General features: G+C 42.6%; 2 protein-coding genes across 7 annotated transcripts in view; both read left to right on the top strand.

Annotated features, from left to right (window-relative positions):
- The window catches only part of LOC144107601 (uncharacterized), a 94461-nt gene extending 87359 nt beyond the window's left edge, over positions 1 to 7102 (top strand). For all 5 annotated transcript variants that reach the window (XM_077640698.1, XM_077640696.1, XM_077640699.1 and 2 more), the window contains one exon: positions 255 to 7102. The gene's annotated coding sequence lies outside the window, so the exon portion shown is untranslated. The remainder of the gene's footprint in view (positions 1 to 254) is intronic.
- Positions 7103 to 9502: 2400 nt separating this feature from the next.
- Positions 9503 to 14056, top strand: sloth1 (sloth 1). 2 transcript variants are annotated; one of them, XM_077639051.1, is made up of 4 exons: positions 9503 to 9549; positions 10073 to 10228; positions 12697 to 12756; positions 13932 to 14056. In XM_077639051.1, exons 2-3 carry the CDS (start codon positions 10075 to 10077, stop codon positions 12753 to 12755), a joined length of 213 nt encoding a protein of 70 aa, XP_077495177.1. In that variant the 5' UTR covers positions 9503 to 9549; positions 10073 to 10074; the 3' UTR covers position 12756; positions 13932 to 14056. The 2 variants fall into 2 exon arrangements, with proteins under 2 accessions (XP_077495177.1, XP_077495176.1); XM_077639050.1 differs by having other exon boundaries at positions 9529 to 9654.
- Positions 14057 to 19500: the final 5444 nt, after the last annotated feature.

The raw sequence follows: 19500 nt of genomic DNA, 5'->3' as shown, positions 1-19500 counted from the left end.
TCACTTGGCTGCATTCTTCTCGAGTCCACTTGATTCCAATGGGATTCAATTGGAATACCTAATTGGACCCGATGTTTTTTTTTTTTCTGGGTATACATTTTACTTAGCGCCTGGTAATAAAGCTTATGTCCAGATGATCAGGTTGTAGTTTGTGAAGCTGGTACTTTGCATTGTGGGAAAGCTTGTTTTTGACATAGAGCCATTATCCCACCCATTCCCATTCACTTTCCCCTGCCTGACTTTTCTTCAAGCAGGACTTGACAAGAAGCCAGGCCTGGAAGGAGTAGGAACAGTGCCGGTGGAACACAACCCTCGTGAAGCTCCATTAACGTTGTACCTGCGTGGGAGAGTCAGGCACCACTTTATTCCTTTCCAACCCTGCCGGAGACGTGTGCGCGAGACGACGCCAACTGTGACGACGCGAGCCCACATTCTCTGCTGTGCACAGTTTCGCGCTCGAACGCATTGCCAGCACGCCCTTGTACCTTGACTTGGCAGCAGGTCTCTCACAGTGAGTAAGCGCCACTGGTCGCCGCCGCTGCACCTGTGGGAAAAACAGCGGCCACACAGAGGCATCACCGGTTGTGACAGCACCACTCCCTACTCTGCATCAGCCAAATGAAAACTTTTTCTGCGGGCCAATCTGTGCTCGTGTCTGCTGTGGCTGACAGAGTTGAAGGCACGTGGCCTTCTTTGTTGCATTTTGCATCGGGGAACGAACTCTTGTGCCAAGGTTGCATGTAGAAAAAAAAAAAAAACTGCTTGCGATCTCATCCTACGAACTGCGTTGGTGGGTAGATCTTGCAGGGATGGTTGTTGTACAGGCAAAAGATAGGAGGAGAAGGGACTTTCACAGCTTTGTCTTTCACACGTTACACAGAACAAAACAAGGCCTCCAGGAAAGTGCTCAGAGTGTTTTTGCAACGCGGTTATGTGAGCACATTGCGTGCCAGTAACAGCGTTCTGCCAAAGCCAGGGGGAGTAGCAGGAAAATCCCCGCTGCGGTCGTTGACAGTGGACTTGTGTTAACTAAAAGATGAGCACTGGCTAGGAGAGTAAAGGTGCCATCTTGCATCAACGTGACCAAGAGAATGAAGGAAGTTGGAAGGCTAGCTGACAATCGATGACAAGCATTTCGTCGTTTCGTACATCATCAGCCATGCATATTATAGCACATTTCCTGAAGACTTCTAAGCCTACACTTACTTGTGTCGTAAAGCCACATGCTTGTTTGAAGGAATGGTTGTGGATGTCGCGGAGCATGCCACAGCGATCCTTGGAAATCGGGCACTCTTTTGGAAAAGGGTGGTTGTTCACTTGACTGCAAATGTGGGCCACCTGCTTTTGGCCAAAAGAGATTTGTTTAGGCGTGCTGGTTTGAAAAACTGCTGTGTTTGCATGCCTGCATTAATGTGCAGTCCTAAAGCTTATGCAACACACCTTCCATGACAGGAGTCCAGAGTCTGAACTCCTCGTGGTGGATGGTGCAGCCAAGCTGTAGTGAGAAGGAACTGGGATCTTAGATGGTGCCTCGAAAAGGTGTTTTTGGGTTTATTGCTTTCTTTTTTTTTTTTACAAATGCCTGGCGTGGGAGCACTGACATGTGATCACTGAAGAAGGAAATAATGCTTTAGCCAAACTGTGAGGTCACAGCCCCAGTGGAAAAAAAGTCTTCACAGGTCCTTGTGGTTCGTGTCCCAGAACACATAGTTGCATTTTGGTTTTTCATCTGGTATGAAGTGGTGTGAATTATGTTCTGAGACAGAGACTGGTTGGGCCTATTGAACATTTTCTGGCTGAGAGGGCAGTGTCAAAACCACCTGAATATATTTCTGGCCCTGAACAGCAGGGGTGTAAGACGTGTCAAAAAATGTTTGTTTATTGTTGTAACCCACCTGGAGGTAGAGTTTTTGCTGTTGAGAGAACAGCCAATTTATTTTGCGAAACCTATTGGTTATAGAAGCCTTTTGAGAAGCAGTAATCGCTCTTTTCATTGTTTTTGTTGTTTTATAGTACAATTGCTTTTCGAGTTCCTATGTGATGTTATACCATCATACATTTTGTCAGCAGTACTTGTGAATTAGGTGTGCACACATTGTTGAGTTGTTGAATTCAAAACTGTCTTTGAAGTGCTGCAGGATTGTTAGTACTAAATTACTGTTTATGAGCAGAGGCAGCTTTCAGTTCATGAGTACTGCATGTTACAAAGAAGATAAGTTGTGAACACTGTAGCACGCCATTGCAACCTTGTTGCCATTGTAATAACAGCCTCCAACTGTTGTATGCTTATTACAGTACCAAAAGCTTACAAATGTTAAAAGTGTGGCAAAGGAGGCAGTCGTAGCAGCTTATCAAGTTGAATTAATATGCTGAGGGGATTCTTTCTTTTTATTACACACACTAATGTGCAGCGTAGAAACCAAAATATTCGTGAGTATGAACTTTTCAAACCTACTTTTGGTAATCTTTACAAATTTTTGAGTGTCTTTTATACTTCGGTTTTTTAGTAGGAGTTGTACATTTTACGCTCAGAACTTTGGAACCGTTTGTTCCGTATTTTGTTTTACTACAACTGTGTTTGGGTGTGTGTTCTGTATTCGGTGTGCTCTATTGTCTGCTTGCTGACACTGGTTACCTTATACTTGAAACTGTTAGAGAAGAAGGTGATTTATAAATTGAGATCATTTTGTAAAAACATTGCCTGTAAATTTATTTATGTTTCGAAGTGGTTTCTTCCTGTGCAATAAGTATGGAGAGAGCTTGGAGCAATATGCATGCGCAGCATGAGTGCAAATGTCCAAATATTTTAAGAACATCATAAAAATCGGGCTGCAATACAGGGTGTGCCATGTAAGTTGAGGCTAAACTTTTCATGAAATGAACACACAATATACACTACATCTACGTGGAACTAACCTAGTATTGTTAGCTGCCAATGTGCCCAGATAAGGGCTTATTTAATTGTTGAATAAATAGGCAATAATTTAACTTTACTGTGTATACAACAGTACAAAAATATACCTTGCTGTGTTTACACTAAATTATATAAAAAAAATCAACTAAGCAAGGGTGGGGGATCAGTTTATATGCAGTTTAGTGAGAATTTATATAGCGGAACCCTTTCTTTGCTATATGAATTATGAAAGTGAAAGCACTGGCCTGTATTCTGGTCAACTTGTTCTTGTGTACATAATGCATGAAACTTCTTACAGTAGCATCATGCAAAAATTTCTGTACAGAAGTGGAGCTTAAAAAGAAACATATCTTGTAGTAATTGGTTTTCGAAGAAGTGCTGATTTTTCAACTCAGAGTGCAGAATTCTGGGAGGGTGTAAGGCCTCATTTTTTTCATGAATGCGTATGACAACTATATTTGTGCAAATGTGTTTGCACGACTACAGCAAGGAGTATTCGCATTTGAAGTTAACCAGGCTCAGATTGGGTGCTTACTCTAAGTTTATCTAAATCCCGCATCAGTTGTTTAGAGGTCTTACAAAACTTCATCACAGGCAGCATATATTTAAAAACCACACCTTCAGTGCACTGATTTCATTCAGCTTTGTTTGCCTGCGTAACTCAAGAAGTTCATGCATATTTGCACATTCATCAGTTGACTTCCCACAAAAAGCTCCTTGTTTCTATGTTTTTTTTTTATGGCTTTCAGCAACATTCCAAGCACTCTGCTTCTATATGTCCTAGTTTTTCTTTAATATTGACTCAAATTACATGACACACCAATTGTATTTTTCAGTGCAATAGGTGAACGTGCTTCTGAGGCACAAAACATTTGTTCGTTGTCTGTAAATATATTAAAATAAAAATGAGCTACATGATGAAATCTCACTAGTTCATCTTAAAGAACGGTTTCTGATGCAAAGTAAACTTATGATATCATCAGTTGTCACATTTGTAGTTGGTGGGCAAAACCGTTTTGATTAAATTGTGAAAATTAGATAATTCCAATGTTTTTCATGCTTCAGTTCTAGTTGGCCAGCTGGTTTATCACCTCCAGAATGTAAGGGAATCCTTAAATTGGCAAAGACAATGCAGAGGATGGACAGGATCTCCACATATGCTAGGCTTCCCTAGCAGTTGTCATTACAGTCTTTTTGGAACTCTACATGCTGGCACAATATCAATTATTATGCCGTTTGACTTGTAGGACTGCCTTGAAAGATAGTTCACCTCATCTTTGCAGCCTTTGTGAGGGAGTTATCTTGCAAGGTGGTTTTGTCGAGTGAAATCTTGTGCATTGTTCTTTGTGAGGAACAGCTTGTGTGTATATGTAGCTCTGCTGATAATTTTGGTTCTCATGGCTAGCTGTTCACTTAAATGTGGCTTTAGCTCTTCCCATGGGTACTCATGATGGCTTTCTCCCATGTGCACATGGCTACGAGGCACATGCTGCCTTGATTCACTTGGCTAGCTTTGAGCTGAAATAAGGTAATAGCTCTTGCCATGGGTACCCACGGACCAAGGGTGCATGGTGCTCAAACAACATGCACGATTTGACTCTCATAAACAAAATGTTAAGGCTATTTATTCTCCTTGGAGGATACAAATCTCAGTGTGAACACATCCACCAGAACTGAGACAACAAAACTTTGTTGGCTGTTAGGTTGCTTTATTTCAGTTTAAGCTTGCAGAACAAACATTGCATGAAGTAATAATAACACAAGAGTGGGGGCCACTTGTTTTTAGATTATCATTTGATGCACTGCTCCGTCTTGTGTATCAGATGACGACAGCTTGTTTCGACTGCAGTACTAAGATGGAGACAGCCACACTGACAGCGAAACATGTCTTTACACTTCGGGTGCAATCAGAATTATGCGTGTCACATCCCAAACTTCCTTAGGAATGCAGTCACATAGCTGTGGAGCCACGAGGCACTCAAAGCACAGTTTTCAGTTCAAGCAGAGCTGTGTGTGGGAGGCTGTCTCTCTGACCTGACTTGTAGCAGCAGTGTTGGAAAATGGTGTGTAGCCAAGACCCTGAAGAAAGGTGTTGTTGCTGTTTGCTTGCACTGCACTTCAGCATTGGCAATGACAGTTTTGTGCACTGTGTCAACTTGTTGCTGGCTAGACAAGCTTTGGCGAGCCTTTGTGTCATTTAGCGTTGCTTGGTGCTTTGAAGGAATGACATCATGAGAGTTTTATTATCAAGGCAGACTTTATGCAAGCCATTTTCCTTCACCGAGACTAACTCGTGTGTAATGGTTGGCTGTGTGGGCAAGGCGTGCACATATTTATTGTTGTGCTGCGTCGCTGCTACTCGTTCGCCAGGTATTTCTGCCTTTCCAAAAACGGGATCCTTCCGAAGGTCTCCAAGTGCTGCCTCTGCACTGTCATGCCAAGCGAGCTAACCAAAATTTGGAGCCCTTTTCTTGTTTTCTGTCAGAGCGAAAAATTTTTGTAGGCTGTTCATGGTCTACGTAATCACAAACCTTTACTTGTGTGGACAGTCTGTGAGGAAGCTGCTCAGTTTTAGTTCTCAAAGCTGTTGGACTGTGAAGCTTATCGATTCTGCAAAATCTTTAGTGTGCAGTCCAAAACTTTAGGCGGAACCTCCTTGTAGCCTAACACACAATTACCTTTTTAAAACCTTGTCTTTGTGGCATCACAAACAACTTTAATTTAATTTGGCCTGAAAAACAAAATTCAGTGCCAGAATGGCTGGAGAGTGCCAAATGGAATTTTAAAAAATTCATTGTGGTTGAACACTCTTCACCATTGCTTTGAACATTTATTGTTCAGGAATTGCAGTCAGGCAGCCTATGACATGGGAGATTACTCCAGTCGTGTTCAACTTTGAACAACTAGCACAGTTTGCAAGATATCTGAAAGCACTGTGCATCCTTAAGACATGCACAAGGCAATACAAGCTATAGAAGGAGCACAACTTTGGAATCTGTGGACGGATATCATGGCTTGTACGTGCTGTGAAGTTGCCTAATGATAAGGAGCAAAAGCGTTCACACTGGTGTTCTTCTGTAGTGTGGTTCATGTTTGCTGCATTTCTAACGGCATATACAATGCGCTTTGGTGTATATACACTTGGTCACTTAGCAAATTGACCCTTGCCATGGAAGACATAGCCCGTTACAGAGTGAAGTGTACATATATGAATGTGTTGTTATGATTTGATGCTTGGCATTGGTCTTCCCTGACAAAACAAAAAAAAAAAAATCTGGGTGGTGCTTATATACTAACGTTTCTGCCTGGGACTGTTCTCGAAGCTGTGAGGTCCAAGAAATACAGACTTGAGTGCAGTGTGCTATACAGTGTCTGTAATCGCAATTTCTATATACCATTTGTTTTAGTATTTGGTGCTTATATGCATTGTTACTTTGGTTTGTACATACGAAATATCAGTTTTGTTCTTTTTTTTACCTACACACGCAGTATGCCACCATTTTTGGTGTTTTTTCAATCCCGTTGGTTCCTTTCTTTTGTGTGTGTGTGTGCGAGCGTTTGTTGAAGCCATTGCTACTATTATCCCCCTCAAAGACAGAAAGACTTTTTGAAAGGCTTGCGACAATAATATATAAACATACGGATGTTACTACACCTACAAGACATACCAAATGGCACCAAGCAAAATGACATCATGCTGGAAACTGAGCTCACAAATGAAAGAAACTCACGTGATGTCTTTAATATATATACATATTTAAATAATATAAGTAATTCTCATCTCTCTCGCTCTCTCTACAGCTCTGTACCTTTGTACTTTCTGTATACAGTGTCGTTCTCAACATTTCTGTTTTCTTCTTTTTGAGCGCTTACATATTTTTTTTGTTATGTTGGTCGGCCTGCTAGCACTTTTATCTTTTCCTTAAGCATCATGTACAGTGGACAGGCAGCCTCTTCGATTACCGCAGCTTGTTTAAAAAAGGTGGTTATGTTTGTTATGGGAAGTTCTCTTCATGTGTGGAACTGTCTCTGTAAAGGAGTTGCCCGTTCTTCCAGTTTCAGTGCAAAGGAGGGGGACAAAGCTGTCTGGGACAATGTATTATGACTGCTTGTTTTTGTTTTCTTGTGTATGAAAGAAAAAGTGGAAGAAGCATTGAATAAAAAGAAACAACTATTTTAAGGCCTTTGTATACTCATGGGCTTTATCTGGTGTCCTTCACTGATGCGTAATCCATTTTTCTCAGAGAGTTTTTTGGCTACAGTATACGAAGAGAAACTTTCAGGGCGATTCAAACAATGTCATCTTTGCTGCGTCCACAGGTTTAATTCTGACATTTTACAGACAGATAGGTAAAGCACAGCAAGTACAGCACCTTCTTGCCCGTTTATTTGAATGCTGCATGTGACTGGACAGTCATCGGGGTGACCTCCTGCGTGTGGACATTTAGAGTTGGATTTCAATACATGGATCCTTTAGAGAATCTCATGGCAGGAATGTTATCAAAGAGCATCGGGATTTCAAGTCAGCTATGATCAAGCACTAAATGGAAACACGAAATCAAGTTAGGTTGATAGATTAGTGTTCCAAGATAGCACTCTTGTCATTTTATTTCAGAACACAGCATTAACGGAGCATAAAATCTTGTAACAGTAAAAATGAAAGATGTGTAACAAAGCCCAAGGCAAATTATTACGGTAGCTGCATCCAGTCATGTGCATTCTTTGCCGGCCACGATTGTCTTACCATTTTTTTTATAAAAATCTTCAAGAAGTGTCACTCAAGGAGAATGAAAGCAAATGACATACTTGATTAATTTCTGTTTGAGTTTCCGGATGTACCGCGAGGAAAGGTGCAGGCTGCCAGAACCGCACCCCAAACTCACCAGGCAACAACAGATTATCCTGCATTGAGCGCAGGCGGGATCACTTGCGCATCTCGTACTGATGAACCGCATGTACCCTGCGGAACACGATATGCTCTGTCCTTATTGAAAACGAGAAAAAGGCACCCTGCCGCACGTCTTGGCAGAGTGCACAAAACTCAAGACCCCCACTCCTCCCCTTCCCGCCAACAACCCCAATCCCCAACCCCTTGAGCAATGGGAGACCTTGTTATCAAGCCCTGTCCTACCGATTTGGCTCGCACTGACAGACAGGGGCCAGGAGCTGCTGGAAACATATAGGTCCTGTAACTAGGGAACCACCCCGTCTGGTGCCTGCAGGCACCACCTATTTATTTCGGGCCTAATAAATGTTGATTCATCATCATTCAGAGTACACCCTCACAGTCACTGGAATGATATGGCTGCTGGCCAACCACAACCACACAGGAAAAGGAACTAGTTGTAACCTTTAAATTGGATGACATCATTGTTTCATGCAACAGTGCTGTTGGGTAGATCGGGCTTACCGTTTCAATTTGCCGCTTTGGACTCCGTCAGAGGGGAAAGGAATATCTGCTTTGTGGCTTTGTCAGAACAACACCTTTTGTTGCATGAGCCACAGTGCTGGAGTCCTTTTTGTTGTCCTTTTGACATGCCAAAGTGATTAGTCGACAGTACATGGTTATTCGTATTCATGCATGTTGGCCTTGTGGCTGTCCACTGTTAATGATCGTTGGTGGAAGGTGAGCTTCCTTATCCTTGAATGGTGGTATAACATGCCACACCTGGTATAACATGCCACACCAGCCCCAGTCCATGTATGTTACTGACCCTTCTGCCCATCTGTTCTTTGTCATCAGGGTGGCCCAAAAACAGGTGACACATTGAGGAATTTCTCCTGATGACTGGCCTGCCGCTCATAACACCTGTCGTACAGGATCGGGCACCTATATTTCAAGTTTATTGCTTATGCACTCATATTTCATTTTTAATGCCAGTGTTTTCTAGAACAGCAGCTGGAAGAACCTTCCCAACAGCATCACAGATGTAATATGTTCACAGTATATTCACACGGAAATACTGTAAATTTGGTTTTACGCTCTACGTTATCCTATCTCTCATGCCACACCTTCATTGAGGTTTTTATGGTAATGAAATGGAAATATTTAAACTCATACTCCTTCAGCTGAGTGAGTGCATGAATGCGACTTCCCTCTCTCCATAACCTCCTCCTCTTCGCAACGCCAAGACCGCTGGGACCGAGGCAGAGCGAGCTCGTGCACCGTTAGTTTCTCTGCCTTTTTCTGCTTTCGTCCTCGCCATGTTACGCAGAACTGGATTACCGTGCGCAGTTTGCGCCGTCCCGCAAATCATATGTTGCACAGACGTTTGAACAAAAAATAGCGCACTTAAAAACTCTTCAAAAGATGCATCCATGTTTGGCGAACTTCGAAGCGTGGTAAGTTCAAATCACGTTTTAAATAAAATGAAGGTCTTTGAAAGATAAAAGAACAGTGATAATGCTTTCCCGATACCGCAGCCGCCGTCCCTATGGTAGCGCCGCCGAACGGGAAATAAGCTGACGCCACAACCCGGTCAAGCTGAGAAACAGACATGCGACGCAGCAGGCATTTAGGCCACGCTGTGGTGGTGTTTATGAAAAGCATGGTGTGCAGGCGATTGCAGTTTGCTCTGCTATTTGTCGTGATTTTTGTGAGTATGCATGGAAGTTTGGGTCGTTTGGACAGCAAGGCACGTGCCTGCAGAAATGCAGCCTACTGCCCCGACTTGCATCTCTCCGTTATTTAGGTTTTCCGAATCGAGCTTTTGCAACATATTCGCCTTTGGCTTCTAGCGGTGAGCACCGGCATACCGGCTGCATTGGTGACCTTTCATGGATGTGATATTGGTCGTGATTTTAAAATGAAATCAAGGCTGATAAATGCTGGCGCATCGGTTTGTATAGCACGCATAGTATCAGCGTTTTATTGTCGAGCAGATTATTCCTAATTTATCTGTAGCATACATGTGAAACACAATGTAGTTTGCCAAAAAAGACGCATTATGCGCCAACAACAGTGCATAGAACAGCAGCATGTAAACAGGGTCAGCATAAATGCTCGTCATAACCAGACAACCTCCTAAACGAACCTTCCCAGCATGCGTGCAAGTATCCTGAGGTCATCCTCCTGTCCTTGTTGATTGTCGAATTTTGCGCACAGTGCAATTTATAGCCTACATATCGCCTACATATCTGCCTCGTTCAAAACTGCAGGGATGAAGAAGTCGGCGTGGCTATCGCGGATTGTGAGGGACTGGCCTGGCAAGGCCACTTTTGGGCCGTACAGATTTTTGCCCGCTTTCTTTCTGCTTGGTGCAGCGCTCGAGTTTGCGATGATCAACTGGACTCCTGGCGGGAATACAAACTTCTGTGAGCTTTTGGGTTCATATATCTAATCACATTAAAAAAAAAAGTCATTAAATGTGGCAGCCATACTGGCTGTGTAGACTTCTCTATTTTACTGGCTGACAGTCCTGCATTGTAAAATATGAAAATTAAAACGCGCGCTGTTTGGGTAGTTGCATGCACTGCAGCTGCTTGCTTGTTTTCGTCAAATATTTCAAGGCTAAGGTGTGGCGACATTTGGGGTGTGGTGTTGACGCACGTTAAAAATCCTCAGGAGATCGAAATTATTCCGACGCCCTTCCCCACTCTTTCACAAGGTGGCATGGTCAGGGCACACAATAATTTTTGTCTTCTTTCACTCCCTCCTTCACTCCTTCCCTCACAATGCAGGCAGGTTTCCACTGCATCTTTCCTTTCCTCAAAAACCAGTTTTATTAAATTCCAAAGACATCTGTTATTTCTGTTGGTGCATAGTGCTAGGGTAGGATTTGGTAGAAATTGAGAGCAAAGTAACACTAAACAATGGGAATCTACAGCTGTGCTCAATGATGCCAAGGTTACCAATATTCAGCCATTCTTTGTGTGAAAACGATATTTTAAAGATTTTTCTGTTTTGTGCAGCACAAGAAAGAATCTGCATAAAAAATAGCCCTTGCTTTTACCTTTCAATAGAGCAGCAATTGCGAAGAAGCCGCTGTAGTTGCTTAGTGGTTACGGTGCTCAGCTGCTGGCCCGAAAGACGCTGGTTTGTTCCTGTCCACGCCAGCCACATTTCAATGGAGGCAAAATGCTGGAGGCCTGTGTCCTGTGTGATGTCGGCGAACGTTAAAGAACCCGAGGTGGTTGAAATTACCCGGAGCCCTCCACTACGGTGTCGTCCCTCATAGCCTGAGTCACTTGGGGACATTAAACCCTATAAACCAACCAAACCAAGCAGTTGGGAGGGTTAACAAAGTTTGTGACTAACTGCAGCATTGTCACTCCTTGTTATATGCCAACACACCCATCACAACAGCAACAATGCGAATGAACAAACTCATCAAACTGTCTGCAGTGAACAGCGTGACATGTGAGAGAGAGAGAGCGTGCATAAAACTGGATATTCTTGTTCAGCGTGTTTGCATTTTAATGCATACTTGTACAGTGTATACACACTTCATTAGTATGCTGCTGTCTGGCAGATTTTCTTGTACCTTTGTCTTGAACTTTGTTATTACTGGCTATGATAGACATATACATAAGTGCTACTTCAAAGACCTGTGTATTACATTGCACTTGGAAAACGGGCTAATATTTCCGGTTTCAAAATAGCTCTGCTTATGTTTTCTCAAGCTTGGACAGATTCTAAGTATCTTTCAATAAACAGATGCAACATATTGAAGATTGCACTGAATAAAGTGCTTTGGCACAGAGACAAAAAACGAACGAAAACATTGCGTTACAACAACACAGAGACGACGATGGCTCTTCTTTTCTATGTGTTGTTTTAACTCTACATTCTTTCAAATATTATGTCTGACCAACCTTGTTAGAAACTATACACCGTAACAGTTATGGTAGACTGTACATTTCCGTTTTGTAGGATGCAGTGTGTAGTACTGCTGTGGGCATTGTAATTTCCACATGCCTGCAAGTATGTTTCTTTAGACATATGAAGTGTTTCACTTAAGATGTTGAGCAAATTTAAAAATAGGCCTTTTTAGAAGACTGATTTTTTCAACGTAGCATTGTTAGCTATGTGGCACATCAAAATACAGCTAAGATGTGCCATCTAGTAGGTTGCTTAACTAATATTGCATAGTTAACTTTTTAACTGCTACTGTTAGTCCCCTTATTTATTGAGAGGCGTTCAGCCTGCCGTAACCAATATTAGTATCAGATTTTAGAATTTAGAAAACACAGTTGCGCTCGGTGCTGTGGCTTGGCAATTTTGCTTGCATCGCACCAAAATACATGCTCTTTTGAAAAGCTTTTAGGCAAAGCAACCCCTCCATTGCACGTAACACGGGGAAAGAGCCAAAAGTTTTTGGGCCACAGTGCCGAGGGTAACTGCGTTTTCAAAATTCTGAAAACTGATATAGATATTGCTTATGGTGGGCTGCACGTCTCTCAATAAATAAGGAGCCTAACAATAATAGTTTAAAAGTTAACTAAATATTAGTTAACCAGCCTAATAGTTAGCATGTCTTAGCTGTATTCTGATGCGCTACATCGATGACGATGCTGTGCTGAAAAAATTCTCTCCTGACTCAAAAAGCATGTTTCTAAATATAGCGGAACATCTTATGTGAGACACTCACTCGGTATTAATTGTTGTAATCTGTTTACCTACATGGCACTGCTTTGTGTGTTCATTTGAGAGTATAGCTTACTCACTGTTAGCATTACACAAACAACTTCATGTCACAAGGAGTCATGCCTGCGCAATACTCTACTATTTTATGAAGTTCCTTGCTTTGACCCATTCTCATTCTGTCCTTGCAAACTTCCAGACAGAACGTTTAAGAGGAGACAAGCCCAGAACATTGTTGATATGGAGCAGAGTTCGTGAGGTGAGCAGTATGATTGAACAGCAGTTACTGGCAGTCATTGTTTTACCTGCATTGAAGTTTATTTGCAAGTGTTTTGCACTAGATGAATTTTTCTTTTGATTGTACATTTAATGACCAGTATCCTTACCTTGCTGCATTTGGCATTTGCTTTGCATAATAATGCTGTGGTCTTAGGTAGCAGGATGCTATTGGTTTAGAGTTGCTACTGGAAAAAGAGCAGGCTGTAGCTGCAGCTCTGCACGTTACAACTTTACTGAAATTGAGAAGCTTAACTGCATCAAGCTAGTATACCACCTACCTGAAATGACTCTAAAAACTTGACATATGGCATGAAATGATCTGAAAGAGGTCTGCTTTCATGGGAAAAAAAATCCTTTGTTGCATTTCTGGCTCATGCAGCGGATACAAGTACTGAGTATTTTTGTTTTCACAGCGTCAACAAAGATCCCTTCTCCCCCTTTTCTTAGAGGCATCATGTGCATGAAGTGGCACTGCATAGCAAGGTCACAGGATCAACCATGAGACCTACTTATGGCATGAGGCCAGTGTGTCGAGTGAATCGAAAGAAATTAACTGGTTACGTGCCTCATTAAACCACCTACTCATGACCCCTGCAACAACTGATGCTGATGCCCACGTAGCATTGTGAGAACACCGCTTCAGCTTTTTCTAGCTGATGAAATGCGATTTTCTTTTTTGTTATTTTTTTACTGTGCCTTATTTTTTTTTTTGCATGTTGTCTGTGTTTCTGTGCCATTCCAACTCACCTGCTCCAGTGCCTTAGTGCCACAGAGTTTTGTATGAATAAAACTAATATAAATAGCAAACACAGGTTTCGCCTGTAGAAACCTCTCCGGCTGAGGGAGTGAAATTGATAATTTTAAAATTGGTTAGTGCACAAACAAAGCACAGTATAGTTACGCTGTGTAGTGTGAATAATAAGGAAACAGAAAAGATTCCACAGGACAAGCTTCATCAAAATATAGGCTTCAAAAGTGCTCATACTTGCTCATTAGGAAAATGCGCTGCTTTGTACCTTGGTTGTAAGTATCTTGGCCTCTGTGGTTTGACGGGTCTTTTGCAAACTTGTAGTATTCACTCGATATAAGCTAGTCACTCAACTTTAATGCCTTTTCTTTGTTCTTTTTTTCTGTGACGTGTGGCATCTTGTATAGATAAGGCTATTTCCACGATGCCATACGGACTTGGCTGGCCTCCGTATTTGCGGTTCGCTGCAGCAGCAATGCTCTCCATGTTTGCAGGAGCACAGTGTGTTCACCAGCTGTACAAACCCCTTGCTGTAAGTTCTTACATAAGTTGACTGTGTACAGCCAGCAACGAAAGTGAACAAGATGCAAGTGTGCAGAAAAACATTTAATTCAGTGCCATCACACTAGCCACTTGCCTGATATGCATGCAGGCGTGAGTGTACATCTTGCTCCGTATGTTGGTATCGGCAGCAAGTGACTGGGTTTTGAGGCAGTTCTGCAATAAATATGTTGCTCAGCCAACGCGTTCTGGAAACTTTCGCTGCTGACTGCGTATACTTACCGCGCTTGCTTGCACTTTGCTCATTATCTCGTAATCTTTTCTGGGTTCATGCAACACCATTTAGTGTGCCTAACAGTAGTCGCAGTTATGGTAATGACAACTTGCCAGGAAACATGGTTTGCTTGCCTTCCTGCCAGGTAGCAGTGGTAAACGGTATGAGAAATTGAGGCCATCTATTAACTCTACAGCTTTTTTGCACTTATTTAACGCTTTGGTATGTGTGTCAGTGAAGGCATCTTCATTTTGTTTTTCACACTTTTCGCAACACGGAAAACTATGATAACAGTCTTCATTGTTCAGGAAATCTCTTGCGTGAAATGTGCTTTGCATGGCATTTGTCACAAAAACCATGTAAGAAAACGTATTACTTCCTTCCCTCTCAGCATATTGTTAACTGGTGCTCAAAGGTGGAAGTATGGCACCTGATTTCATAATATGTGAGTACACAGGGAACTGAATTCAGGTGAACTCTGATCAGTGCAGCCACATTGGAAAATGTTAATCCCATTTAAAGTATTTTATAGAATATGTGCATTGCAGTAATTTGCGCCGATTTCAAGGCGAGCATTAGATTGGGTTCCTTTTGTAGTCTTAAGTTCTGGTTGCATTACAGATCGTATTTTTGTCAATGTGACATTTTGAGATGCTTGAACCAAGCATTTGATTTTTCTGTGTGAATTGGATTTTCTTTGCCTGCACATGCTTGCCTTTTATATTGTGTGAAAACATGTTTTGAAGTATCACTTGTGGAAAGTGCATGACATTAGTTGATCACTTGTATAATCGAAACAGAGAGAATCTGATTTGTGAGCACGTTTTGTCAGTGTGCTGAACAAGCACTTCATTTTTCCCATTTCTTCTAGGACCTAGATGTGTATGTAGAGGAAGCAAAACAAGCACGCAAGCCAACTATGCTTGGTCAGCAGGAACACAGTGACAACGCAGACTCAGTACAGCACCTCAAAAACAGCTAGAGGTGCAAAATACTAGTTAGTATATTTTAGTGCAGTGAAATAAATGAAATATATTGTCTTATTGCTACAGGGTGGAATGTTTATTTATATATATTAAAAAGGCTGCCAACAGGTGGCCTTCTAGCTGCCTAGTATCTCTAAATTTGAGCTTTGGGCAAAGTCTCATTATATCCACCACTGAGTTAAACGTGCACAGCACTCGTAAAAGCTTTCATATATTAGGGCCCACGGGCATTATAATTGAGACGATGGAATGTGAGGAGATGTAACCATTAGATAAAGGAAAATAAGATGTGAAAAGAATTGAAAACTGGGAAAGCAGGAACATGCAGTTTGTATCCAGCATGACATCTGAGTTCTGGTCTTGTTATTTTTTTTATAGCAGAGCTTGCAGTTCCAACTTTTTTCCATTTTTTTTTCGGTTTGTAGTGAATGGATTCTATGGGTTAAAGGGGGTGTGGTCTTCCTTGATATCTGCATAATCGGAAACCTGCTGGCACGTTGGTAAAATATCTTGGCGGTACATTTCAAAGACCATAAAATGCCAGATAAAACCACTCTCATCATTACAAATCAAGCGCGCTACATGAAATGCATCGTGAACGGCGAAATGAAACACGTGTGGGCATGCGCTGATGTCCTGGGCCTCCGAGACAGTCTCGCTTTCTACACATAACATAGCATAGCATAACATAGTACGATACGTAATCCGCTACCGTGAGTGCACACGTGCTGATTGGTCCCGAAGCGGCAGGCGTTCGTGCATCTTGCCGGCACCTGGCACCATCAGGCACCCTCAGTATGATCTGCTCATCTGCATTGGCACCTCGCGGCAGCTCATTATGGTAGCAGACCGCGCTATAACTCTCTACTGTCCCTCAGCTTTCGCTGTAAAATGTGTGAGTATAGTGCTTGTGCAGATTGAGCGTTTGCGGTGAGTCCTATTGAACTAGGAAATATGGACACACAGGTGGGCTTCACTGAGTTCTTTATTGAGTACGTGAGACAATGGTCACGAAGCGGCCCAGCTGCGTTATTAACGCAGATCATTTCTTGATCTCGACGGTGACACCTTTAGATGGTCATGCACAACTGCGTAGACTAGGACATTAAAAATAAATTTGCGCTTCAGAAAGGAGGAAGAGCTTATGCATGCACATTAATATTTCAGTGATTTATCCCAACAAGCGCGGTGGTTGCAGTGTTTTTACTCAGTGAACCGGAGAATGGCTGTGGAGAGTAAGAAGATAATTTTTCTGTGATCAAGGCACGTTGCTCTGTTAAACTAAGAGATAAAAGGGCTGCTATATTCACCGAACAGCTTTTGTGTGTCTGGATCGGCACTGATATGGAAGCACCGCTTTGGGATAACATTCACGATTTTGTGTAAATGTTGCGAGTGAAAATAATTGATTACAGTTGTCCTGACTCCTGAGCATGGGCGTGCACAGAGGGGAGGGGGTAAAAAGGGTGTTCCCCCCCCACTAATCAGCATGTGGGAGGGGATGCATTTTTCTCATATTCCTCCTATCCAGAGGACATGAACATGCACCACTATGAACTTTGCCCCCACTTTATGGCCAGACCTGCGCACGCCTGTTGTCCCGAGAGCTGCTTCGGTTTCAGTAAGCTGAACACAGGTCTCGCAGACCTCTACAAAAAGCTACAGTAAGCTAAAGTATTTTGACCTATGCAAGACATCTCGCAATCCACGATAAGGATCTTTAGACATTTTTGCCAGACGCTTTACGAAGAATGCGTGCTTCTACTTTTGTATATATTTTAGCAGTTTCTTTAGCTTGCAGACACCGCTTTCCAACATAGTTGATTTAGAAGAGTGAAAGGTTGTTTCTACTCCCTGACATATCGTGTGCTTGTATGAACAGTATGGCTGCCCTGGCGGCCTCCATTCTGAAATTCAAAATCTAATATTAAAAAAAAAACACATTGGTAATATTTTGCCGAGACACAACCGGCAGCATCTTGTTACCCCAAATTGGTGGAGCATTGTATCAGATCTACCACACATCTTGCAATGTCTCAAATAGTACTGACAAGATGTGCACTTGATGCTTCGTAAGCCTTGCATTCATATCAAATCAAATCAATCTTTTATTTCAGCTTGTGGTTACAAACTGGGGATGGCGAGAAAAAAGCAGCGATAGAGATGCCGCTTGACGGGCCTCACCACCCCTACAAGTCAGCTGTAGGCACAAGGCGGAAACAACCACCAAATAAAACAGAATACAAAAGAATATTGGACAGGAATGACAGTAACCATCAGACAAACAACCATCAAATAAAACAGAATACATAAGAATATAGAACAGGAATTACAGTAACAGGCATATATCTCAATTATCAACATTATTAATACAAGAAATTTCACAGTTTCTACAGAGTGATACATTATAAGCTGGTATGAAAACATCTGAAATCACTGAAGGATAGACTCACGAGTAAAGCTCTTTCAGATTGTGAATTTAGACCATAGTGTTTAGTCGGTATTTTAGGTGGTGTATGTGGTAGTTGGTATTGTATTGTATATGCTTACTAGATACTCACCTAGTGGTCCTATAAATTTTTCCATCTCTTGACAAGACGTGTTGCAGATTATTAACAAGCGTGGATGCGCTTTGTGGGAACTAAGCCTACTCACTCCTATGTTATGTCTGGCATGCTTCACATATGCCTCTGGACAAGGAATGGAAGGAAGCTAGTCCAGTCTGTTGGAAGATTGCACTCTCGTACAACATTCACAGGTACTTTACATGCAGTGCAGATACGAGCTGCAGTGCCATGCAGATAGCAGGACACCGCGTTAGAACAATTTGAGATGTTAGTGCTTCTGCTGTTGTGCTGCACATGACATATCTTGTGCTGCCACGTGCCTTCAGTAATATTTGTTGGGGATGTGCCTAAAGTACAGTCATATAAATACCTCATGCTTGTGGTATAATCTAAAGCAGGTACAGTCTTTGCCAAAAGTAACCAGGCTGCATAGTTTGGTTCTTGTTCATATAGTAGAGCCCTTATGGCTTCCCTACAGGTCAAAGAGGTCTTGGAAGATGAAGACAAGTGTTCTCCTTAACACATAGTGGTTTAGAGCTTGAAGCCTGACATAAGCGCTTCAATATACAACCAAGAAGCAAACCATGCAGCCTGGTTACTTTTGGCAAAGGCTGTACGTGTTGTGACGTAGCTATGCAGAGGCGTACATTGCGACACTTGTGCTGTACTTCAGCATTTGTGAGGTTTTTTTAGTCGGGAACAGTTAGGTGCTGGTGAAATAGGTGAAAACGCGAGTACGCTATGAGCGCTGTGGGACAGGAGTTCATTTTCGTATATATGCAGTCGTTTCGGGTTATTAACAGAATGAACATTGGCGCCTGGCCTGGAAAACTCAGTCCGCATTTGGTGCATCTGACGTACTGTACGGGAATGTCGGACTGGCAGCCAGAAAGTCCATGGGTGGGGCTCCTACATCAAAAGACCGCTTCTAGCCGTTTAACCCAGTGCTTCGCTAAGGCTGAGCGGCGTGGGCAATAATTGCTATTGGCCACTGGCGCTGACGTCTATGCTAGTCATTCAATGGGTGCAACACAAGGCTGCGAATTTCATACGGCAATGTGAGCAGTATCTTGAGACCACAACGGCAACAGAGATGTAACAAACGGTGCCTGAAGCAAGGTAGGAAGCCATGATCTCGCAATCACCTGTCGACCGCTACTGCCCTGCCATCGACCAACAGGAAGCCAGAGAGATGTGAGGGCTGAATTATGGTGCTTTAATAAATATCTCTCAAACGCCTGCGTCTAATTTCTTTGAGTTGCCGTTGCGTCGAGCGCTGCAGCTGCATAACAGCCCAGCAATTAAGATGGAGGCGACCATCTCGAGGTAAATGGCACTCGGTCCAAAGGTTGTGTGCCTCTCGCTTCAGTCTATGCATGCTTCCTCCTCTCCTCTTTCTCCTTTACATCCTTTTTTCCCCAGTGTAAGGTGATCAAGCGGAAACATTTAGCTCACGTCAAATCCTCACCTTACCTTTCTGCCCACTCGCTACAACTCCGAAAACCTTTTCTGGTCAGTCTAGCGTGAGGCCATCATTGTGGCAGCGACCTGAAATCAGTGGCATCAGGCCATAAATGTGTGGCGTAGGTCTATTAGGCAAACAGTCTGTTCAGTTCGCCACGGAGGTGCCTAGACCTAAAACAACGTA

The sequence above is a fragment of the Amblyomma americanum genome, chromosome 10 (assembly GCF_052857255.1).
Source record: "Amblyomma americanum isolate KBUSLIRL-KWMA chromosome 10, ASM5285725v1, whole genome shotgun sequence".
NCBI classification, from domain to species: domain Eukaryota; kingdom Metazoa; phylum Arthropoda; class Arachnida; order Ixodida; family Ixodidae; genus Amblyomma; species Amblyomma americanum.
The sequence above is the reverse complement of the archived record's forward strand: the minus strand, read 5'-3'. Positions and strand labels throughout refer to the sequence as shown.